The sequence below is a fragment of the Primulina eburnea genome, chromosome 5 (genome assembly GCF_022965805.1).
Source record: "Primulina eburnea isolate SZY01 chromosome 5, ASM2296580v1, whole genome shotgun sequence".
Lineage (NCBI taxonomy): Eukaryota > Viridiplantae > Streptophyta > Magnoliopsida > Lamiales > Gesneriaceae > Primulina > Primulina eburnea.
The window spans coordinates 325,682-345,037 of NC_133105.1; the positions used below are offsets into that span (position 1 = coordinate 325,682).

At 37.8% G+C, this 19,356-nt stretch overlaps 1 protein-coding gene across 1 annotated transcript; it reads left to right on the plus strand.

The window, feature by feature from the left end:
- Window positions 1–13,847: 13,847 nt before the first annotated feature.
- Window positions 13,848–18,939, plus strand: LOC140831957 (vacuolar-processing enzyme-like). The gene is given in 10 exon segments (XM_073195687.1): window positions 13,848–14,110; window positions 15,733–15,897; window positions 15,976–16,132; window positions 16,305–16,390; window positions 16,473–16,672; window positions 16,908–16,956; window positions 17,337–17,546; window positions 17,898–18,104; window positions 18,488–18,622; window positions 18,624–18,939. Coding segments are annotated over 10 exon segments (1,476 nt in total). The 5' UTR covers window positions 13,848–13,903; the 3' UTR covers window positions 18,684–18,939.
- Window positions 18,940–19,356: the final 417 nt, after the last annotated feature.

Genomic DNA, 19,356 nt, shown 5'->3' on the forward strand with positions numbered 1-19,356 from the left:
TTTCGCAATATCTTTGGGGCCTATATTCTTTGCTCATTATCAATTATTAGCTCATCGAGCTTCGAATAAATTTTTGAGATGCTTAACTTTTCTTTGTGCACCTATATCATATATCCTTTTGATTGAAAATTGCATGTGACTGGTTTGTATGAGTTGACTAATGGATTGACGGAATCCAGAACTTGTTTGGACACTTTTCGAGGCGAAATACGGATAATATGTGACATAGGAATGATTTAGGCGATCTTTGGAACCGTTCAAGCCTTCGAGCCTACCTAACGAACATGAAATATCCCTAGTGTCCCATTTTGAGCTTGCTAAAAATCAAGTGGTGTGTGTCAATGACACACAATTAGCCCCCACTTGTATTTATTCTACTTCCCAAAACAACTACCTAATGAAGCTTATACACTTATTATCCTACCTAAGTTTTGAGAGAAATAAGTTCATTGGTGTTGGAATGATTCAAACACTCCTTGAAAAGAAAAGGAGAAAAATTGAATGTACAGAAAGGAGTTCAAAGAAAAAAAAAAAGAAATAAAAAAAGAAAAGGGAAAATAAAGAGAGAAAAAAAAACAATGAAAAGAATGAATCAAAAGTGGTGAGAAAGAAAGCACGTGGGAAATGATGGATATGAATGAAAAGAAAACAATAAATGGGTGAAAGTGATGAATTCAAATATTTCTCTCAAATTTTGATCCCCACACTTTTTTTTGTAGCCATGAGCCGTAGCCTAACGTTACAAGCCTACAAGACCTATTAACCTTGTCACATTTATCCAATATACTAGTGGAGAAAAGTTTTTCAAATCAAGCCTATGGATACCTGATAAACATAGTTAATAAGTATAGACTTTAATCATTTGCCTGTAAGCATCTCATTGTGTGACTTTAGCTTTGGTATACTTGTGATGAATATCTTTTGAGCCAAACAATCACCAATAAAGTCCTTTGTGATCTGTGTAAGTAAATGTGTGTTTTAATGAAGTGTAAAGTGCACCGAACTGAGGACTTCTTAAGTTTATGAGGCGATTTGGCACTGTGAATCTATTTGAGCATTCGATGAGGTAGATAAACATTGACATACCACACACACGTGACTCTCAAGTAAATATGAATCACATAAAAATAAATGAATCTGAGGCCACTGTCATTTTTTGCATATCTATGACTATAGTTGTTAGTGCTTATTTCTTGCTTGAGTCTGCAGTCTTATTTTTAGTTTTATTTTTGCTCGGGACTAGCAAAAGTTTAAGTTTGGGGGGATTTGATAAGTGCATTTTATGCACTTATATTAGTCCTATATTTCATATAGATGTTAGTCTTTCCGGGCGGAATTATGCGTTTTTTGTTATTTTTGGTGTGATCGCAGGAACCTAGGTGAAGCCACTGAAAGGGCGTGAAAAGGAGCGAAAATGGTGCCTAGTAGAAGAAATGTGAGCCAAGCGAGCAATGGAATGCAGAAGCACCCGCGCACATGCGCCTCCCAAAGCGCGCACATGCGCGAACCATACAGTGAGCAGCGCGCATCTGCGCCGCTCATGGCGCGCATATGCGCGAGAAAGAGAACAGGCGAGTCCACAGCATCGCGCACATGCGCCACCCAAGGTCGCGCACATGCGCGACCCATCCAGAGAGCAGCGCGCATATGCGCCGCTCATGGCGCGCATATGCGCGCAAGAAGGAAGCCCACTCCAGGAGACCCGCGCATATGCGCGAGTCTGTGCCGCGCATATGCGCGTGGCGCGACGTCTGAAATTAAAATAGGTTTTCGCGCAGACTTAAAGGGCATTCGGAAATATTGGAGCACAGCCGTCATACCACTCGAGAAAAAAAAAGAGGAAAAGCGAGAGCACAAGGAGTACGGGACGCGAAGAACGAAGATAGAAGACGCTGAATCCGGACACGGAGACGCACTTCCACCTCTCGCCAACACGTTCTTAATTCGGTTTCCTACTTTTACGTTTTTTATGATTACAAACAGGTTTTGTATTGACTTAATCACGAATATGAACTAATTCCATTTTCTAGAGATTGATGTAGTCTTAGTTGATATGTTATTAACTTTTTAACTTTTCATCTAATTAATTCGTCGTATTTATTTGTGATTTCTTGTGATTAATGCTTTTGGATTTGTAGTAGCCCGAATTCCAAATTGGGTAATTAACGGAGTAATGGTGATTAAGAAGGTTTAAGATGTAATTTTGGCTATGGTCATGATCGGACGGACCGAAGAGGGTTCGGAAGCACCGAAGAGTTCGGACGATCCGAAGTGTAGTTCGGTGAATCCGATCATAGGTGTCAAGTGTTGATCGACACGTCATTTTCCATGCATGTTCGGACGGTCCGAAGTGTATGATCGTAGGATCCGATCATGAGCTGTCAAGAGCCAATGGACACGTAGCGTTCGGACGTTCCGAAGTGTTGTTCGGAGGATCCGAACATGGCCTATAAATAGTGCTCGGATTTCCTCATTTTGACTTGCCAATTTCTTGAGTTTTCTCTCATTTTGGAGAGTTTGGAAGGTTTCTAGGGTTAGTTGTTGGTCGAGCGATAGCCAAGAGCTGCCAGGAGTAGTAGCGTAGCGGCGCCTGAGTTTCAAGGCAATCGACATCAAAGGGCTGTCGACGGACGAAGGTAAACCCTAAACCTTTGGTAGTACTAGGGAGTACTGGTTTTGCTAGTCGAGCATGGTAGTATTGATTGAGTATGCTTTTGATGCGTAGGCTTGTGCTAAACCTGATTAGCGGTGTTGCGTAAGGCTAGGCTTGCTGTGATAGAGGTACGAAAGTACTATCCGAGATATCCTGGTTGAGTATACATTCATATATGTGTTGCATGAGTATTTGCTGCATTGTTATATGTCATATGATGCATGCTATTATGTCACGAGTTATGATGCATATTGCATATCATGTTGAGCCGTATCTCCTTCGAGATAGCCTTTACTGTTGAGCTGTATCTCTTTCGAGATAAGCTATATCTTGGGGCCGCTCAGCCCTGTCTTGTGGACGCATGGACACCGAGAGTACACAGTGGCCGACGGGTCGGGAGGGCTTCGGTGGTCCGGGACATTTTAGGTCCACGTCTGTCTTGTAGTGGATGCAGTGACCCAGAGGTTGGACCGCGCGGCACTATCCACTTGGCGCCTCTAGACTGAGCATTTTGAGATCCTTTGTGATTCCTGTTTCTTGACTACCCTGGTATCATATCATAGCATGTGCATTTCATATAGGTTTGTATACTCATATTTTTGTACTGGGCGTTCTTATCGCTCACGTCCTCGGTTTTATTTATTCTTGGACACCCCTTTCCCACGGGGCAGGCCTCAGGTTGGATGGCTCAGGAGGAGCAGGAGGAGGACGTTGAGTAGCTGGTTGGTTTAGTTTTCAGTGTTTTCCATTTGATTTCGATATGGTTGTACTGGATATTTCATTTTGAGTTAGTCTAGACTTCGATTTCGTTTGGGTTGTATAACTATTGTTGTTGGCCATATTTCCGCTGTTATCTCTGATTATAATTAATTAAGTTAGTTGTATGCTTAGTTCTTGACTAGTAGGTGATTCTGGAACGGGTCACTACATTTATGGTATCAGAGCATGCGTATGATTTTGGGATATAGATTCTGTTTTGGGATTTCCGTTGACCATTTTACCATTTTCCCTATTCTATCTTGTAGCGATGGCTGACCATTTTGATGACGGGAGTAGTCAGGGGAGTGTAGGTCGATGGGGTGACCAGGACGATCATAGACGTCATCGTGAGCATCGTCATCGTCGGGATGGTCCTAGGCGTTTCGATTTGCATCGTTTTATTCAGATGGGGCCTAAGCCTTTAGTTGGTGGTGAGACTCCCGATGATGTTGAGGACTGGTTAGAGCGCATGGAGAGTTGTTTCCGTGCATTTCAGTGCACCGAGGAGCAGAAGATAGAGACCCTTAGCTTTCTTCTCGAGGGCCGTGCGCGCAAGTGGTGGCGATCAACTTCTGCGCCGATAGTCCAGTCCCAAGGTAGGGTGACTTGGGTCGATTTCCGTGCAGCTTTCATGCAGCTGTACTTTCCTCCAGCCCTTCGCCAAGCCAAGACGATTGAGCTCCTGAACCTTAAGCAGGGGAGTATGTCTGTTGATGAGTATCAGCAGAAATTCTTTGAGTTGTTACCCTTCGCTCCTCATATCAGTGGCAGTTCTGAGGCCAAGTATGATCATTTCCTCCAGGGTCTTAATCAGGAGATCTTTGATCGAGTCACTGTCTGTGATAATCCTACTTCTTATGATGGGTTAGTGAACCGGTGTCGCCAGGCAGAGATCAGTCTCCAGCGTGGTAGGGCTATTCTTTCTTCTTCTAGACCTCCGAGTACTTTGAGGCCTCGATCTCAGTCATTCAAGAAATCTGGTTCATCTTCTTCTGGATCTGGATCTCGATCTAGTGGTGTTTTCCGCTTTGGTAAGAAGAAGGAGTCTTGTGCGCATTGTGGGAAGAACCATCCATCGGAGCAATGCCGAGTAGCCGCAGGAGCTTGTTATCAGTGCGGAGAGATGGGGCATATTAAGAAGAATTGTCCTCAGTTGCGAGGTGGAGCAGGATCCGGTTCTGGATCTCAGACGACTGTTCAGCAGAGGAGGCAGGGTCAGGCAGTGGGTAGTTCGAATCTTCGACCTCGTGCCCAAGGTCAGGTTTTTGCGCTGAACCAGGATCAGGCTGCAGATGAGACGGAGAGAGTCATAGCAGGTACTTTTCATTTATGCGGTATTCCTGCTTTTGTTCTTATTGATACAGGAGCCTCTCATTCCTTCATTTCTGCACGATTTGTTAAGCGTCATAGGTTACCCTATGTTTCTCTAGACGTCATTCTTTCTGTTTCTACTCCGATGGGTCATTCGGTGTTAGCGAAGCGTCTAGTGATGGGTTGTCCCTTAGATTTTGAGGGTAACGAGTTGACTGCGAATCTTATGATCCTAGAGATGGAAGATTTTGATTGTATCTTGGGTATAGACTTATTGACTACCTACCGAGCTACTGTGGATTGTTACCAGAAGCTTGTTCAGTTTCGTACGACTGAAAGCTCTAGTTGGTTTTTCTATGGTGAGGGAGCGCGACCTCCGATGCCAGTGGTATCTGCTCTGAAAGCCTGTCGTGCTTTAGAGTCGGGCGGGGAAGGCTACCTCATCTATGCGATTGATTCATCCACAGGTAGTGTTGGTCTAGAGGATATTCCAGTGGTTTGCGAATTTCCTGATGTTTTCCCAGATGAGATTCCTGGTTTTCCTCCGGTTAGAGAGGTGGAATTTGGCATAGATTTAATGCCAGGGACTGCACCGATTTCTCGTGCCCCCTATCGTCTTGCTCCGTCAGAGATGAGAGAGCTGAAGCAGCAATTGCAGGATCTTCTTGATAAGGGTTATATTCGCCCGAGTGTTTCGTCTTGGGGAGCTCCAGTCTTGTTTGTCAAGAAGAAGGATGGATCGATGCGGTTGTGCATTGATTATCGCCAGCTGAATCGGGTGACGATAAAAAACAAGTACCCTTTACCCCGTATTGATGACTTGTTCGATCAGCTTCAGGGTACTTCTGTTTACTCCAAGATCGACTTGCGATCGGGTTATCATCAGATGAGAGTCAGAGATGATGATATTTCCAAGACTGCATTTCGTACTCGTTATGGGCATTACGAGTTTCTAGTTATGCCATTCGGATTGACGAATGCGCCAGCGGTGTTCGGTTTGAAATCTTTACTGATCATAAGAGTCTGAAATATCTGTTCACTCAGGCTGAGTTGAACATGAGGCAACGTCGTTGGATGGATTTGCTGAAGGATTATGATTGCGAGATCAAGTACCATCCAGGTTCTGCGAATCTCACAGCTGATGCGCTTAGTCGCAAGGTGAGAGCCTCTGCACTTCAGACTTGTGCTATGACTAGTGCCATCCAGGATAGTTGCTCGTTGGGGTTTAACTTCAAGCATCGGAAAGGTATGGAGAGCATTCGTGTTGCTACCATTTTATCTGAGCCCAATTTGTTCACTCGGATTCGAGAAGCTCAGATGTCTGATCTCAAGACTCAGAGATTAGCTCGGTTAGTTGGTGGTGATAGTAATTTTCATTATCAGTCCAATGGTCTTCTGTGCTTATCTAATCGGGTTGTAGTACCAGAGGATGACACTTTGAGGGACGAGATATTGTCTCAGGCGCATCGAAGCAAGTTAAGTGTTCATCCAGGAAGCAACAAGATGTATAGAGACTTGAGGCTGCGGTTTTGGTGGAAAGGGATGAAGCGCAGCGTGTATCAGTTTGTCTCCAAGTGTCTAGTTTGCCAGCAGGTTAAGGCAGAGCACCGTCGACCGGGAGGATTGTTGTTGAACTTACCTATTCCAGAATGGAAGTGGGAGCATATTACGATGGATTTCATTACTCACTTGCCATTATCTTCGAGGAACAGCGATGCTATCTGGGTAGTGGTGGATCGACTCACCAAGTCTGCTCATTTTCTGCCGTATAATCGTGATTTCACTTTCGATCGTATGGCTCGATTGTACATTCAGGAGATTGTACGTTTGCATGGAGTGCCTGTCAGTATTGTTAGTGACAGAGATCCTCGTTTTACCTCACGGTTTTGGGGTAGTTTCCAGTCAGCTTTGGGTACTACACTGAGTCTGAGTACTGCTTATCATCCGGAGACTGACGGTCAATCAGAGAGGACTATCCGTACGCTTGAGGATATGTTGCGAGCCTGTGTTATGGATTTCGGACCCGCTTGACAGGATCATTTGCCTTTGATTGAGTTCGCGTACAACAACAGCTATCATCGTAGTATTGGTATGGCACCATTTGAGGCGTTGTACGGGCGACGTTGTCGTACTCCATTATTCTGGGATGAAGTCGGGGAACGACAGGTAGAGGGACCGGAGTTAGTCCAGCAGGCTATAGATAAGGTTGCAGTAATCAAGAAGCGGATTAAGACTGCTCAGGATCGACAGGCTAGTTATGCGAACACAAAGCGTCGACCTCTTCATTTTCAACCAGGTGAGAAGGTGTTTCTCCGAGTTTCGCCTTTTCGCAGGATTTTGAGATTTGGTCTCAAGGGTAAGCTGTCTCCGAGATTTATTGGTCCATTCGAGATACTGGAATGTGTGGGAGATTTAGCTTACAGACTTGCGTTGCCGCCGTACCTATCAAGTATTCATGATGTGTTCCACGTATCCTTGTTGAGACGTTATGTAGCAGATGAGTTGCACATCTTACATCCATCTGAAGTTCAACTTGATACGGATTTGTCTTACGTGGAGCGACCAGTTCAGATTCTAGATCGCAAAGATAAGGTGTTGCGGAATAAGATCATTCCTCTTGTCTTAGTGCAGTGGCAGCGTCGAGGCACTGAAGAAGCCACTTGGGAGTTAGAGAGTCGTATGCGTTCGGAGCATCCAGAGCTCTTTTGAGTTGTGCTTTGTATAAGTTTGTGTTTTCAGTTGTAATCATAGTATCAGTTGTATTCAACAACAATTGAGATGTATTAATGATGTTGTTATTTCGTTTTGTTCATTCTCTATGCCTGATTTCGAGGACGAAATCTTTTAAGGGGGGGAGAATGTAGTAGCCCGAATTCCAAATTGGGTAATTAACGGAGTAATGGTGATTAAGAAGGTTTAAGATGTAATTTTGGCTATGGTCATGATCGGACGGACCGAAGAGGGTTCGGAAGCACCGAAGAGTTCGGACGATCCGAAGTGTAGTTCGGTGAATCCGATCATAGGTGTCAAGTGTTGATCGACACGTCATTTTCCATGCATGTTCGGACGGTCCAAAGTGTATGATCGTAGGATCCGATCATGAGCTGTCAAGAGCCAATGGACACGTAGCGTTCGGACGTTCCGAAGTGTTGTTCGGAGGATCCGAACATGGCCTATAAATAGTGCTCGGATTTCCTCATTTTGACTTGCCAATTTCTTGAGTTTTCTCTCATTTTGGAGAGTTTGGAAGGTTTCTAGGGTTAGTTGTTGGTCGAGCGATAGCCAAGAGCTGCCAGGAGTAGTAGCGTAGCGGCGCCTGAGTTTCAAGGCAATCGACATCAAAGGGCTGTCGACGGACGAAGGTAAACCCTAAACCTTTGGTAGTACTAGGGAGTACTGGTTTTGCTAGTCGAGCATGGTAGTATTGATTGAGTATGCTTTTGATGCGTAGGCTTGTGCTAAACCTGATTAGCGGTGTTGCGTAAGGCTAGGCTTGCTGTGATAGAGGTACGAAAGTACTATCCGAGATATCCTGGTTGAGTATACATTCATATATGTGTTGCATGAGTATTTGCTGCATTGTTATATGTCATATGATGCATGCTATTATGTCACGAGTTATGATGCATATTGCATATCATGTTGAGCCGTATCTCCTTCGAGATAGCCTTTACTGTTGAGCTGTATCTCTTTCGAGATAAGCTATATCTTGGGGCCGCTCAGCCCTGTCTTGTGGACGCATGGACACCGAGAGTACACAGTGGCCGACGGGTCGGGAGGGCTTCGGTGGTCCGGGACATTTTAGGTCCACGTCTGTCTTGTAGTGGATGCAGTGACCCAGAGGTTGGACCGCGCGGCACTATCCACTTGGCGCCTCTAGACTGAGCATTTTGAGATCCTTTGTGATTCCTGTTTCTTGACTACCCTGGTATCATATCATAGCATGTGCATTTCATATAGGTTTGTATACTCATATTTTTGTACTGGGCGTTCTTATCGCTCACGTCCTCGGTTTTATTTATTCTTGGACACCCCTTTCCCACGGGGCAGGCCTCAGGTTGGATGGCTCAGGAGGAGCAGGAGGAGGACGTTGAGTAGCTGGTTGGTTTAGTTTTCAGTGTTTTCCATTTGATTTCGATATGGTTGTACTGGATATTTCATTTTGAGTTAGTCTAGACTTCGATTTCGTTTGGGTTGTATAACTATTATTGTTGGCCATATTTCCGCTGTTATCTCTGATTATAATTAATTAAGTTAGTTGTATGCTTAGTTCTTGACTAGTAGGTGATTCTGGAACGGGTCACTACAGGATTACTGGCCATAATTCGATTGATTGAATAATTAAAATCTAACACTCGAAAGAGGGGATTGAAATTAGGACAGGAGAAATCACATCGTTAGATATTTATAACGTGCAAAAGACGTATAACTCTGACGAATCCATAAGAGGACCTTGGTTGCATTTATTACGTGTTGCTTGATTTTGAATAGACATATTAAAATCGGTAATAGGTAATACAGTTCTATTTATCACTCGACAGAGGGAGTAGAAACAAGGCGAGTTCTTGGTTATAAATGCGATGCAATTTAATAACATGTCAGTTAATGCCGATTTAGCATAGGAGAAGCCAGACGAAATCATATCTCTAGATTTATTTCTTCAGTGAATTCTATTCGGCGTGCTAGAATTACAGTAATTACTATTTTATTTGACTTGATTACAAACCAACCATTCGATTTGTCTAAATAAAGTTGAGCTATGTCAATTATGGTAATTAATATACAACTTTGAATAATTACTCCTCGTGGGATCGATATCTGTACTCATACAGTACTAAAACTTGACACCGTATACTTGCGGTAGTGAAAACACGCAACAGATATTCGAATAGACAAAGTAAATTCACCAAGTATTGGTATTTCAATGAAAAATGCATTTGGATGACATATTTATCTCAATTAATATTTTTTAGTAAAAAAAATTCTCAAATAAACATGAAAATTTTAAATTATTTAGTTTTACTTGATAAGTACCTAATTTGAGTTGTCAAATACTTGATGTCGTAATTGGATATTCGAATAAGCAACGTAAGTTCTCAAAGAGTCCAAGTGTTGGTATTTCCATGAATATGCATTTGGATGATAAGTACCTAATTTGAGTTTGTAAATACTTGATTTGATATAGAAGATACTCATAATATGTGATAGAATACTGAATATTCAAATATGCAACGTAAGTTTACCAAGTGTTGGCTTTTCATGAAAGATGCATTTGGATGACATATTCATCTCATTTAATATATATTTTGTAAATAAAAAAATTCTCAAATAAGCATGAAAATTTTAAAGTACTAAATTTTACTTGAGAAATACCTAATTTGAGTTGGAAAATACTTGATTTCCTAAATGAGATCTTTATAATATATATTAATATTGGATATTCGAATATGAAACATAAATTCTCTAGGTGTTGGTATTTCCATGGAATATGCATTTGGATGAGAAGTACTTAATTTGAGTTTACAAATACTCGATTTGGTACATGTGATACTCATAATATGTAATAGAATACTGGATATTCGAATATGCAACGTAAGTTCATCAAGTGTTGGTTTTCTATGGAAGGTTCGTTTGGATGACATATTTATCTCATTTAATATATTTTTTGTAAAAAAAAAAAACCAAACAAACAAATTCTCAAATAAACATGAAAATTTTAAAGTATTTAGTTTTACTTGAGAAGTACATAATTTCATATTGCAAATACTTGATTTGGTACGTGAGATACTCATAATATGTAATTCGAATATGCAACGTAAGTTCACCAAGTGTTGGTTTTTCTATGAAAGATGCATTTTGATGACATATTCATCTCATTTAACATTTTTTTTATAAAAGGAAAAACATATAAAAAATTTTGTGGTGTTGATAGTCAAAACCAGTTGATCTCGTTAGTAAACCAGAAGAACATATAAAAACAGAAGTTCTCGTATCGTCTTAACAGAGCAGTACTCTTCGTGTACTTATCATATTAGAAAAACAGAAGCAAACTTGACTTTTGCTAAATCAAAACCTATCGGTCATATATTAAATGCTACCGTTACTTTACCAAGTACGAGTATTAAATGCATCAGTAATGCTGAACAAAGTCATTTAATACGTTTTACCAAATGTGGTATGAAACAAGACTTATTGTTCTGAAGCTTTTTGCAGGAACCTTTTTAGGTAATAAAGCTGATCCTATCAGATGTCAAAGAAGCCGTTTCATATATAGACGTTGGATTCAAGACTTCTATAAATACACAAGATCAACGACGTTTATAGGTTACCGAAACAACGTTTACATTCTCCTATATACGAACGTCGATTTGAGCACTCAGACTTACTTATCATCTTCAAAGCTCAATATTGACACCATCAAATGATAATCGAATTTGAGTATTTAAATGGTAAAATCAAATATTTGTGGACTTGTATTAGGTATTATTTGTATTAATTTAGGTATCACATTATATACTTCTCAAGTAAAAATAAGTATTTTAAAATTTCAATACTTAGTTATTTGTTTTTTTTTTCACAAAAAAAATATTAAATGAGATGAATATGTCATCTAAATGCACTTTCAAGGAAAGATAAACACTTGGTGAGCTTACGATACATATTCGAATATCCAGTATTCTATTACATATTATGAGTATCTCATGTAACAAATTAAATATTTACAATATCAAATTAGGTACTTCACAAATAAAAACAAATACTTTAAAAATTTTATGCTTAGTTGGAAATTAGTTTTTTCTTTTACAGAAAAAATATTAAATGATATGAATATGTCATCCAAATGCTTATTCCATGGAAATATCAATACTTGGTGAACCTACGTTGCCTATTCGAATATCTAGTATTTTAATACATATTATGGGTATCTCATTTACGAAATCAAGTATTTGCAAACTCAAATTAGGTACTTCTCAAGTAAAACTAAGTACTTTAAAATTTTCATGATTAGTTGAGAATTTGTTTTTTTTTTAAATTATTAAATGAGATAAATATGTCATCTAAATATATCTTCCAAAAAAATACCAACACTTGATGAACTTACGTTGCTTATTCGAATATCCAGTATTTTAATACATATTGTGAGTATCTCATTTACTAAATCAAGTATTTGAAAACTCAAATTAAAATATTTCTCATTTAGGGAGTAAAATAAAGTATAGGTAGACTCGAATTAGATATTTTTTGTACTAATTTAGGTATCACATTTTAACTTCACAAATGACACATCAAAAGTCACTCAATATTACTTGAAACTATATTTTTTTATATCCCAAAATAATCAAAATTTAGCCTTAAAAGGGTAAAATCAAGTATATGTGAAATCAAATTAGGTACCATTTGTACCAATTTAGGTAGCACGTTTTTTATTTACAAATCTCATCATCAAAAAATATTCAATATTATCTTCAAATTATATATTTTGACATACTCAATCGAATTTGAGTATTTAAAAGGTAAAATCAAGTGTTTGTGAACTCGAATTATATATTATTTGTATTAATTTATGCATCACATTTTTGCTTTACGAATATCATCATCGGTGTCACTTAATATTAACTTCAAATTATATTTTGGCATCCTCAAATAGTTGGATATGAGTATTTACGGGGTAAAATCATGTATTTATATACTTTAATCAGATACTCTTTGTACCAATTTAAGTATCACATTTTAACTTCACAAATGACACAATCAAAAGTCACTTAATATTACTTGGAACTTAAGTATTTTCTTACACATTTGAAGTATTCAAATAGCCAAATCAAATATTTGGAACCCGAAAATAGGTATTTTATCGATCAAAATAAGTAATTTTTCTAATTTAACAATGAGTGAGAAACTGTGTTTTTTCAAAAATTAGATTACATGAATAAGTCATCTTAATGTATTTTCAATGAAAATACCCACAATTATTGAATTTATTGTGATGGCTCGAAGATCCAGTATTTTTTTTACACATTTGGAGTATTCAAAGAATAAAATCAAGCATTTGGAACTCCAAAATAAGCATTTTTTAAGTGAAAATAAATATTTAATCTTATTTCATGATGAGTGATGACCTATGTTTTTTTAAAAAAATAAAATGACATGAATAAGTCATCTTAATGCATTTTTCATGAAAAGACCAACAATGACTGAATTTATGGTGAATGCTCGAAAATATAGTATTTTCTTATATATTTAGAGTACTCAAAGAGCGAAATCAAGTATCTGAAACCCCATAATAGGTACTTGGTATGTCAAAATAAGTATTTACTTTTATTCCATGATAATTGAGAAACAATACTTTGTTAAAATTATATTTTAAATGGAGAAAAATAATATAATTTTTGTGTATAAAATAATATATTTATTTAAATAATAAAGGGTAAAAATGTAAAGTTTATTTTTTGGGTAGTTAAAACTAAATATATAGATCTGTCAGGTACTGATTTCTAAAAAATAATGGCTAGATACTGAATTTTAATTGAAACATTGACAGAGATATTTTTTTGGAAATTTACCGAAATAAAAACACCCTTGAGTGCTTAGACACGATGAATATGTCAATTCAATTAATTAGGAAATACATAATATATATATGGCTATCAATTGGTACACGTCTCTCTATTATTTAAATCGAATAAAAATTTTAGGTTTTAAAAACTTGTCTGACAAATAATATCTTCAAGAGAGCATTGAATTCTTTATAAATCAATTTCGTAGTAACTCTGACAATTCATGTCCGGGAAAGGAGCTTTTGATTTTAAAATAAACTAATATGCCAACTAATATATTATTATATCTTATTATATATGTTGATTTTTTTTTTTTAATTAAATCAGACAAAAATCTTTTATCCAGTGTAGTATAGAGTAGCAGCAGTAGTAGTAGTTGTTGTAGTATCAGCAAATGGATCAATTCTTTTTTAATGTTTTTATTGTAAATGAATATCGGCCGTCTCATTAATTTAGATATGTGAGACGGTCTTACATGAGACCCACTCATAATTTCAGCCGTTCGGATTTATTATCACTTACTTATTTGTTTTAGTATATTGTTTGTGAAATACCAATAATTATTTTTTATTTCAAAAGTAAAGATTATCGGGCTCCTTGTATTATCATCGCAAGAGCAGTCATGACGAATCGCTCCGCCTGTGCGCTATACCTCCTTTTATTCTCCATAGTAGCCATCGCCGATGCCCGGGATGGCTTTATCGTGCTTCCCTCTGAGGAAGCACGCGTATTCTTCGACGTAACCGGCGGAGCTGAGGACGATTCCGTGGGGATCAGGTGGGCTGTCTTGTTGGCCGGATCCTCTGGTTACTGGAATTACCGCCATCAGGTGATTACGGCCCTCTTAAATTGCTTAATTTTTATTCATTATAAGGTTTTATTCATCTACACAAAATATATTAAAGATTCTTGTATATAATTTGAGCTCCGAATTTATGAATTAATGACCTGTGATTATTAATTTTTGTTTTCCCTTTCTATTTTTCTTATGAAATTCGCGATAATTTTGTCTAGCGTGTTAGATTTTCAGATATTTATATTATAATTATATATGTTTTCCATTCTTAAAAGTATTGTTTCACTTAGCTTCGATTCTTCGCAGAGGTTTTACAAAATTTAACTCTAATAATCTATGAAATGAAGTATATGATAGATAATCTAATTTGCCAGATATTGACGTACCAGTAAATAATTGGAGCATTGTAATATAAGCAGAATGTCCACATATGTTACTAGTATTTAGTTTTGTATTGGGTGGCGGTTAGCTCGCTGGGATTTTACTCAGGTGGGCCCCGCTGAACAACATAATTGTTTTTTGGATCTTGACCACATGATTTTTTTCCACCAGTCTCTTGTCGGCTGAGGAATTGTCTATGGGTGGCTGGGGCTTGGAACGTGCACAAGCTTAATCATCATTTTTAAACATTTTCGATATTTTTGTGATATAAAGTAAATCGAATATTGATTTTATGTATAAAGTCCATGAATGCATCCATTAGCTTCAAGTTCAAATTCGCCTGTCAAACCCATGATCCGAGCTTATTAATAAGTTCATGAACAAATTTCGTTAAACATAATCTGGACTAGGGAGCCAACTCATGGACCAATCTCTAGCTTATGCTTGCTCCTCTATACAAAACTCAATGAGCTTGAGCTTAATTTCTTGCAATCGAGCTAAACTATTCAATAAACTACTTGTTACACACCATTATTACCGTCTAAGTCGATCGTGTTGTGTGACCACACTCTTCAAATGAGTGTCTGCAATAGGCTTCTTAAAAATAAAGAAAGAAGATAAGAAAGGTGAATAGTAGGGAAGGGAATGATACACAAACTAGAATGTGAGGGACTAGAGATGAGAAGCACAGGGAAGAAGCTCATTTTCTATATGTTACAAAACTTTCCTATGTTTAAGATATATCTATTGTATATATATTCTAAATGATATAGGCCATTTGCGACTAAATGTAAAATTCCTAGTCAATTATGATCTCATGTGAACACGTTTTTCTCGAAGCATCTTTATTTTTCATATTGATTGATTTTTGTAGGGGATATTAGGGGAATGTCAATTGGTATTTTTGTTTTAACTTCAACCATGTGCGAAGCAACCTTCACAAATAAGTGTAAATAGGAAAATTTAAAGTATACTTTTATTTATTAAGAGAATGTAATTACAGGCTAATAATAGCCAAGCAAAATTAAAGTTGATGATGGAACTCTACTTGAAGATTAGGATGCTCTAATACCAAAAGAAATATTCTATCTACTCTGCAAAGAAGAAGAAAATAAAGTGACTATGAAAAGTATACATCTACCAGTACTATGCAGTCCAGCTTCAAGATATATGTCTTGAAAAAATGAAGCCCTTTATGTTCAGGATATGCATTTTGACTTTTTGATGTTCCTTCAGTCAACTGGCACTGATACTAGGCCTTACATTTGTGATAGGCTGATGTATGCCATGCATATCAAATCCTAAAAAAAGGTGGTCTCAAGGATGAAAATATTGTGGTTTTCATGTATGATGACATTGCTTTCAATGTAGAAAACCCAAGGCCAGGGGTCATCATTAACAGTCCTCATGGTGAGGATGTCTATAAGGGAGTTCCAAAGGTTTGTCTTATTCCCGTGTCTCTAATTTGCATAGTGACAGTTGAAATTTATTTCTCTTTTCTCACTCTCCTGAGGCAGGATTATATTGGAGATGATGTAACTGTGGACAACTTTTTTGCCGTGCTTCTTGGGAATAAAACTGCTGTTAGAGGAGGTAGCGGGAAGGTTGTCGACAGTGGTCCAAATGATCATATATTCATATTCTATTCTGATCATGGTGGTCCTGGGGTGCTTGGTTAGTGAGCTACTATTAACATATATTTACCGTACTTTTGAAAAACTTAAGCTTACAGTATTTAGATCTGATAGCACCACTTTCTATATCTTCTTTCCATGTTTTATTCATTGACTATGCATGTTGTGTAAGCATTTGATTGCTTATTCGGTGTGCTATGTTATATGCTCAGGGATGCCTACATTTCCTTATCTATATGCGGACAATCTGATCAACGTTTTGAAGCAGAAACATGCCTCTGGAACATATAGGAGCTTGGTAACGATTCTGGATTTTATTTCATGTTTACCTGTTGAGCGAGATTAAAGATCTTGCACAGCTGATATATCTACTTTCTTAGGTATTTTACCTTGAAGCTTGTGAATCTGGAAGTATGTTTGAGGGTCTTCTTCCTGAAGGCCTGAATATTTATGCAACCACTGCATCAAATGCGGAAGAGAGTAGCTGGGGAACCTATTGCCCTGGAGAATATCCCAATCCTCCCCCAGAATACGAAACTTGCTTGGGTGACCTGTATAGTGTTTCCTGGATGGAGGACTGGTATGCATTAATTTTTGCTTTTTGGGCTTCTATGGTTGACAGGGTATGACTTGAACTTGAAGTGCATCAGCTTATATGCAAACTCAGCAAAGTTTACCTTCATTTTCAATGGCTACTTTACTGAAGCTAATTACCCACTCAAAAGCAGTTCCATTAATGAACCTATACCTACTTCTAATTCCACTTGTCATATTTTATATTTTTTTATTGATTTTCGTTTTGTGACGATGAACAGTGATATCCACAACCTTCGGACTGAAACCTTAAGACAACAATATCAACTGGTAAGATCTCACCAAACTGTCTTTACATTGAGCAATCATATCGAACTGGTATGTTCTTTGTTTCTTTTTCTTTTTCTTTTTTTAAAAAACGCCACACTGGGCGTGCTCTTACTATAAACTGTAAGAAACTAGGAAGGGGGACTAAACAATCGAACTAGTCTGTTGGTTGATAGAACAATGTTGAACTCCTCATCATTTTCATACAAAAACTGTGCACAAACTTTCCATGTATTTTTATTATGGACTCACATGATCTCAGGAATGCGACGTTACAAATATGGGGTTAAATTGGTTTTATGATATTTTGTGTATCATATCCTAAACGTTCCGTGTTTTTCCTCGTATCGTTTTGGAATGAATATATATGTTGATATGTGCAGGTTAAGACACGAACTGCTAATGAGAATTCTTACTATGGCTCCCATGTGATGCAATATGGTGATCTGAAGCTAAGTGTGGGTAATCTTTACACATACTTGGGTACTGATCCTGCAAATGATAATTTCACTTTTGTTGATGAAAATTCTCTTCGGCCATCTTCAAAAGCTGTTGATCAGCGAGATGCCGATCTTCTACATTTTTGGCATAAGGTATATTCAACTTTTGTGAAAGTGAATGTGTTTATCATGGTGAGTTTGTTTTTTGTGACTACATCTGGAGATTGTTGTAGAGCAATTAAGCTGCAGTTATGACTGAATAGCTGATTAAATAATGTTAAGCCCATCATTTAATAAATTGTGCCACTTGAAGTGCCTACCTTTATACTTGGATTTGATGGATATATAATTATAGCAATCTGTACGCGTACAACTCGTAACAAATTGAAGGAGGTAGGCCCAAAACTGTGAGAGCCAATAGACATGGCAAGATTAGAACCTAAGAATAATTTTCTCGGGCTATAATTGTTTTTATGACTGCTTTTCTCAATTCACCTGTGACAGTATCGCAAAGCTCCTGTAGACTCTGCTCGGAAAGTTTCAGCTCAAAAGCAGCTGGCTGAAGCTATGGGACACCGAAGTCATATTGACCACAGTATCGAACTTGTTGGAAAACTTCTTTTCGGAATTGACAAGGGTCCTCAAATGTTGAAGACCCTTCGACCTGCTGGGCAGCCGCTTGTTGATGACTGGGATTGCCTCAGATCAATGGTAACTTAATATCATAATTATGTCCCTGTAAGAAAATTTGTCAATTATGAGTGTCAGGAGTCCGTTAAAATGTTCTTCTCAAGTCCTCACTCCCTAAGCGTAGTTTGCTTTTTCTGTAACCCAAAATGACAACTCAATAATACTTTTTCTGATACTTCTGAACAGTTATGCTGAATCAACGCTTTGATTCTATTGATTGATGTGCATCTTAGTTCTTTTCCAGGTCTTGCTCTGATAGTAAAGATCAATTCCGAATGACTGGCGTTTCCCTCGAAAACAATATACACAAATTAAATTTAGCATAATTAATTCTGTGTAGATCATCTAGCTGTCAATCTTAGATCTACATCCTAGAAATGATCCTATTGTTATCTTTTGTACAGGTTAGAAGCTTTGAGACTCATTGTGGAGCGCTGTCTCAGTATGGGATGAAGCACATGCGCTCGATTGCCAATATCTGCAATGCTGGTGTGAAAATAGAACAGATGGCAGAGGCCTCAGCTCAAGCCTGCACCAGTTTTCCTTCCAATTCTTGGAGTTCTCTCCATAGGGGCTTCAGTGCTTGATGTCTGTCAGTAAAATTCTGGAAACACGAAAACTTCTCTTTCATAATGTAAATTGTTGGCTTCAATTATAGATTACAGTGTTGATATAATCTATTGTCAGATACAATACCTCCAATGTTTATACAGATTAGAGGTGCATCAAATAATATTATATAGTTCTTGTTGACGTTGTGCTCTCTGGGAAATATTATAGATATCCCTCAGAGCTGGGAAACTGGTCGAATTCGGCCTTGTTATTGTATCTTATCATAAGTGGAAACTTTGTATTATTGTCTCTTTCAAGCTGAGTGTTTGCGTATCATGAAATATAGTACTTAACAGTTCATATCTTCTAAATGTTACGCTGTGGATGAAATTGTTAAATATAAGTTATAATCAATTTGTTAATTTGTTAATAAAATAATTGGATTGGAGTGTGTGTCTACTTGTGAAATTCAATAAGAATATCTATACTATATGGGTGTGTTTGGTTGGATGGATTAAACCATATTAGATCAATAATCAAACATTTATCTAATGTTTGGTTAAAATTTTAAGATACATTAATAATCATTTTGATCCAGTTTAAAACCTAATTTTATGGAGAATTATTTGATTATTAATCTAATAAAACAAGTGAGATAGGTTATCAACACCCATCAAATTACATTTTTCTCCTTTCATTTCTTATTCCAAAACCCTGCTCA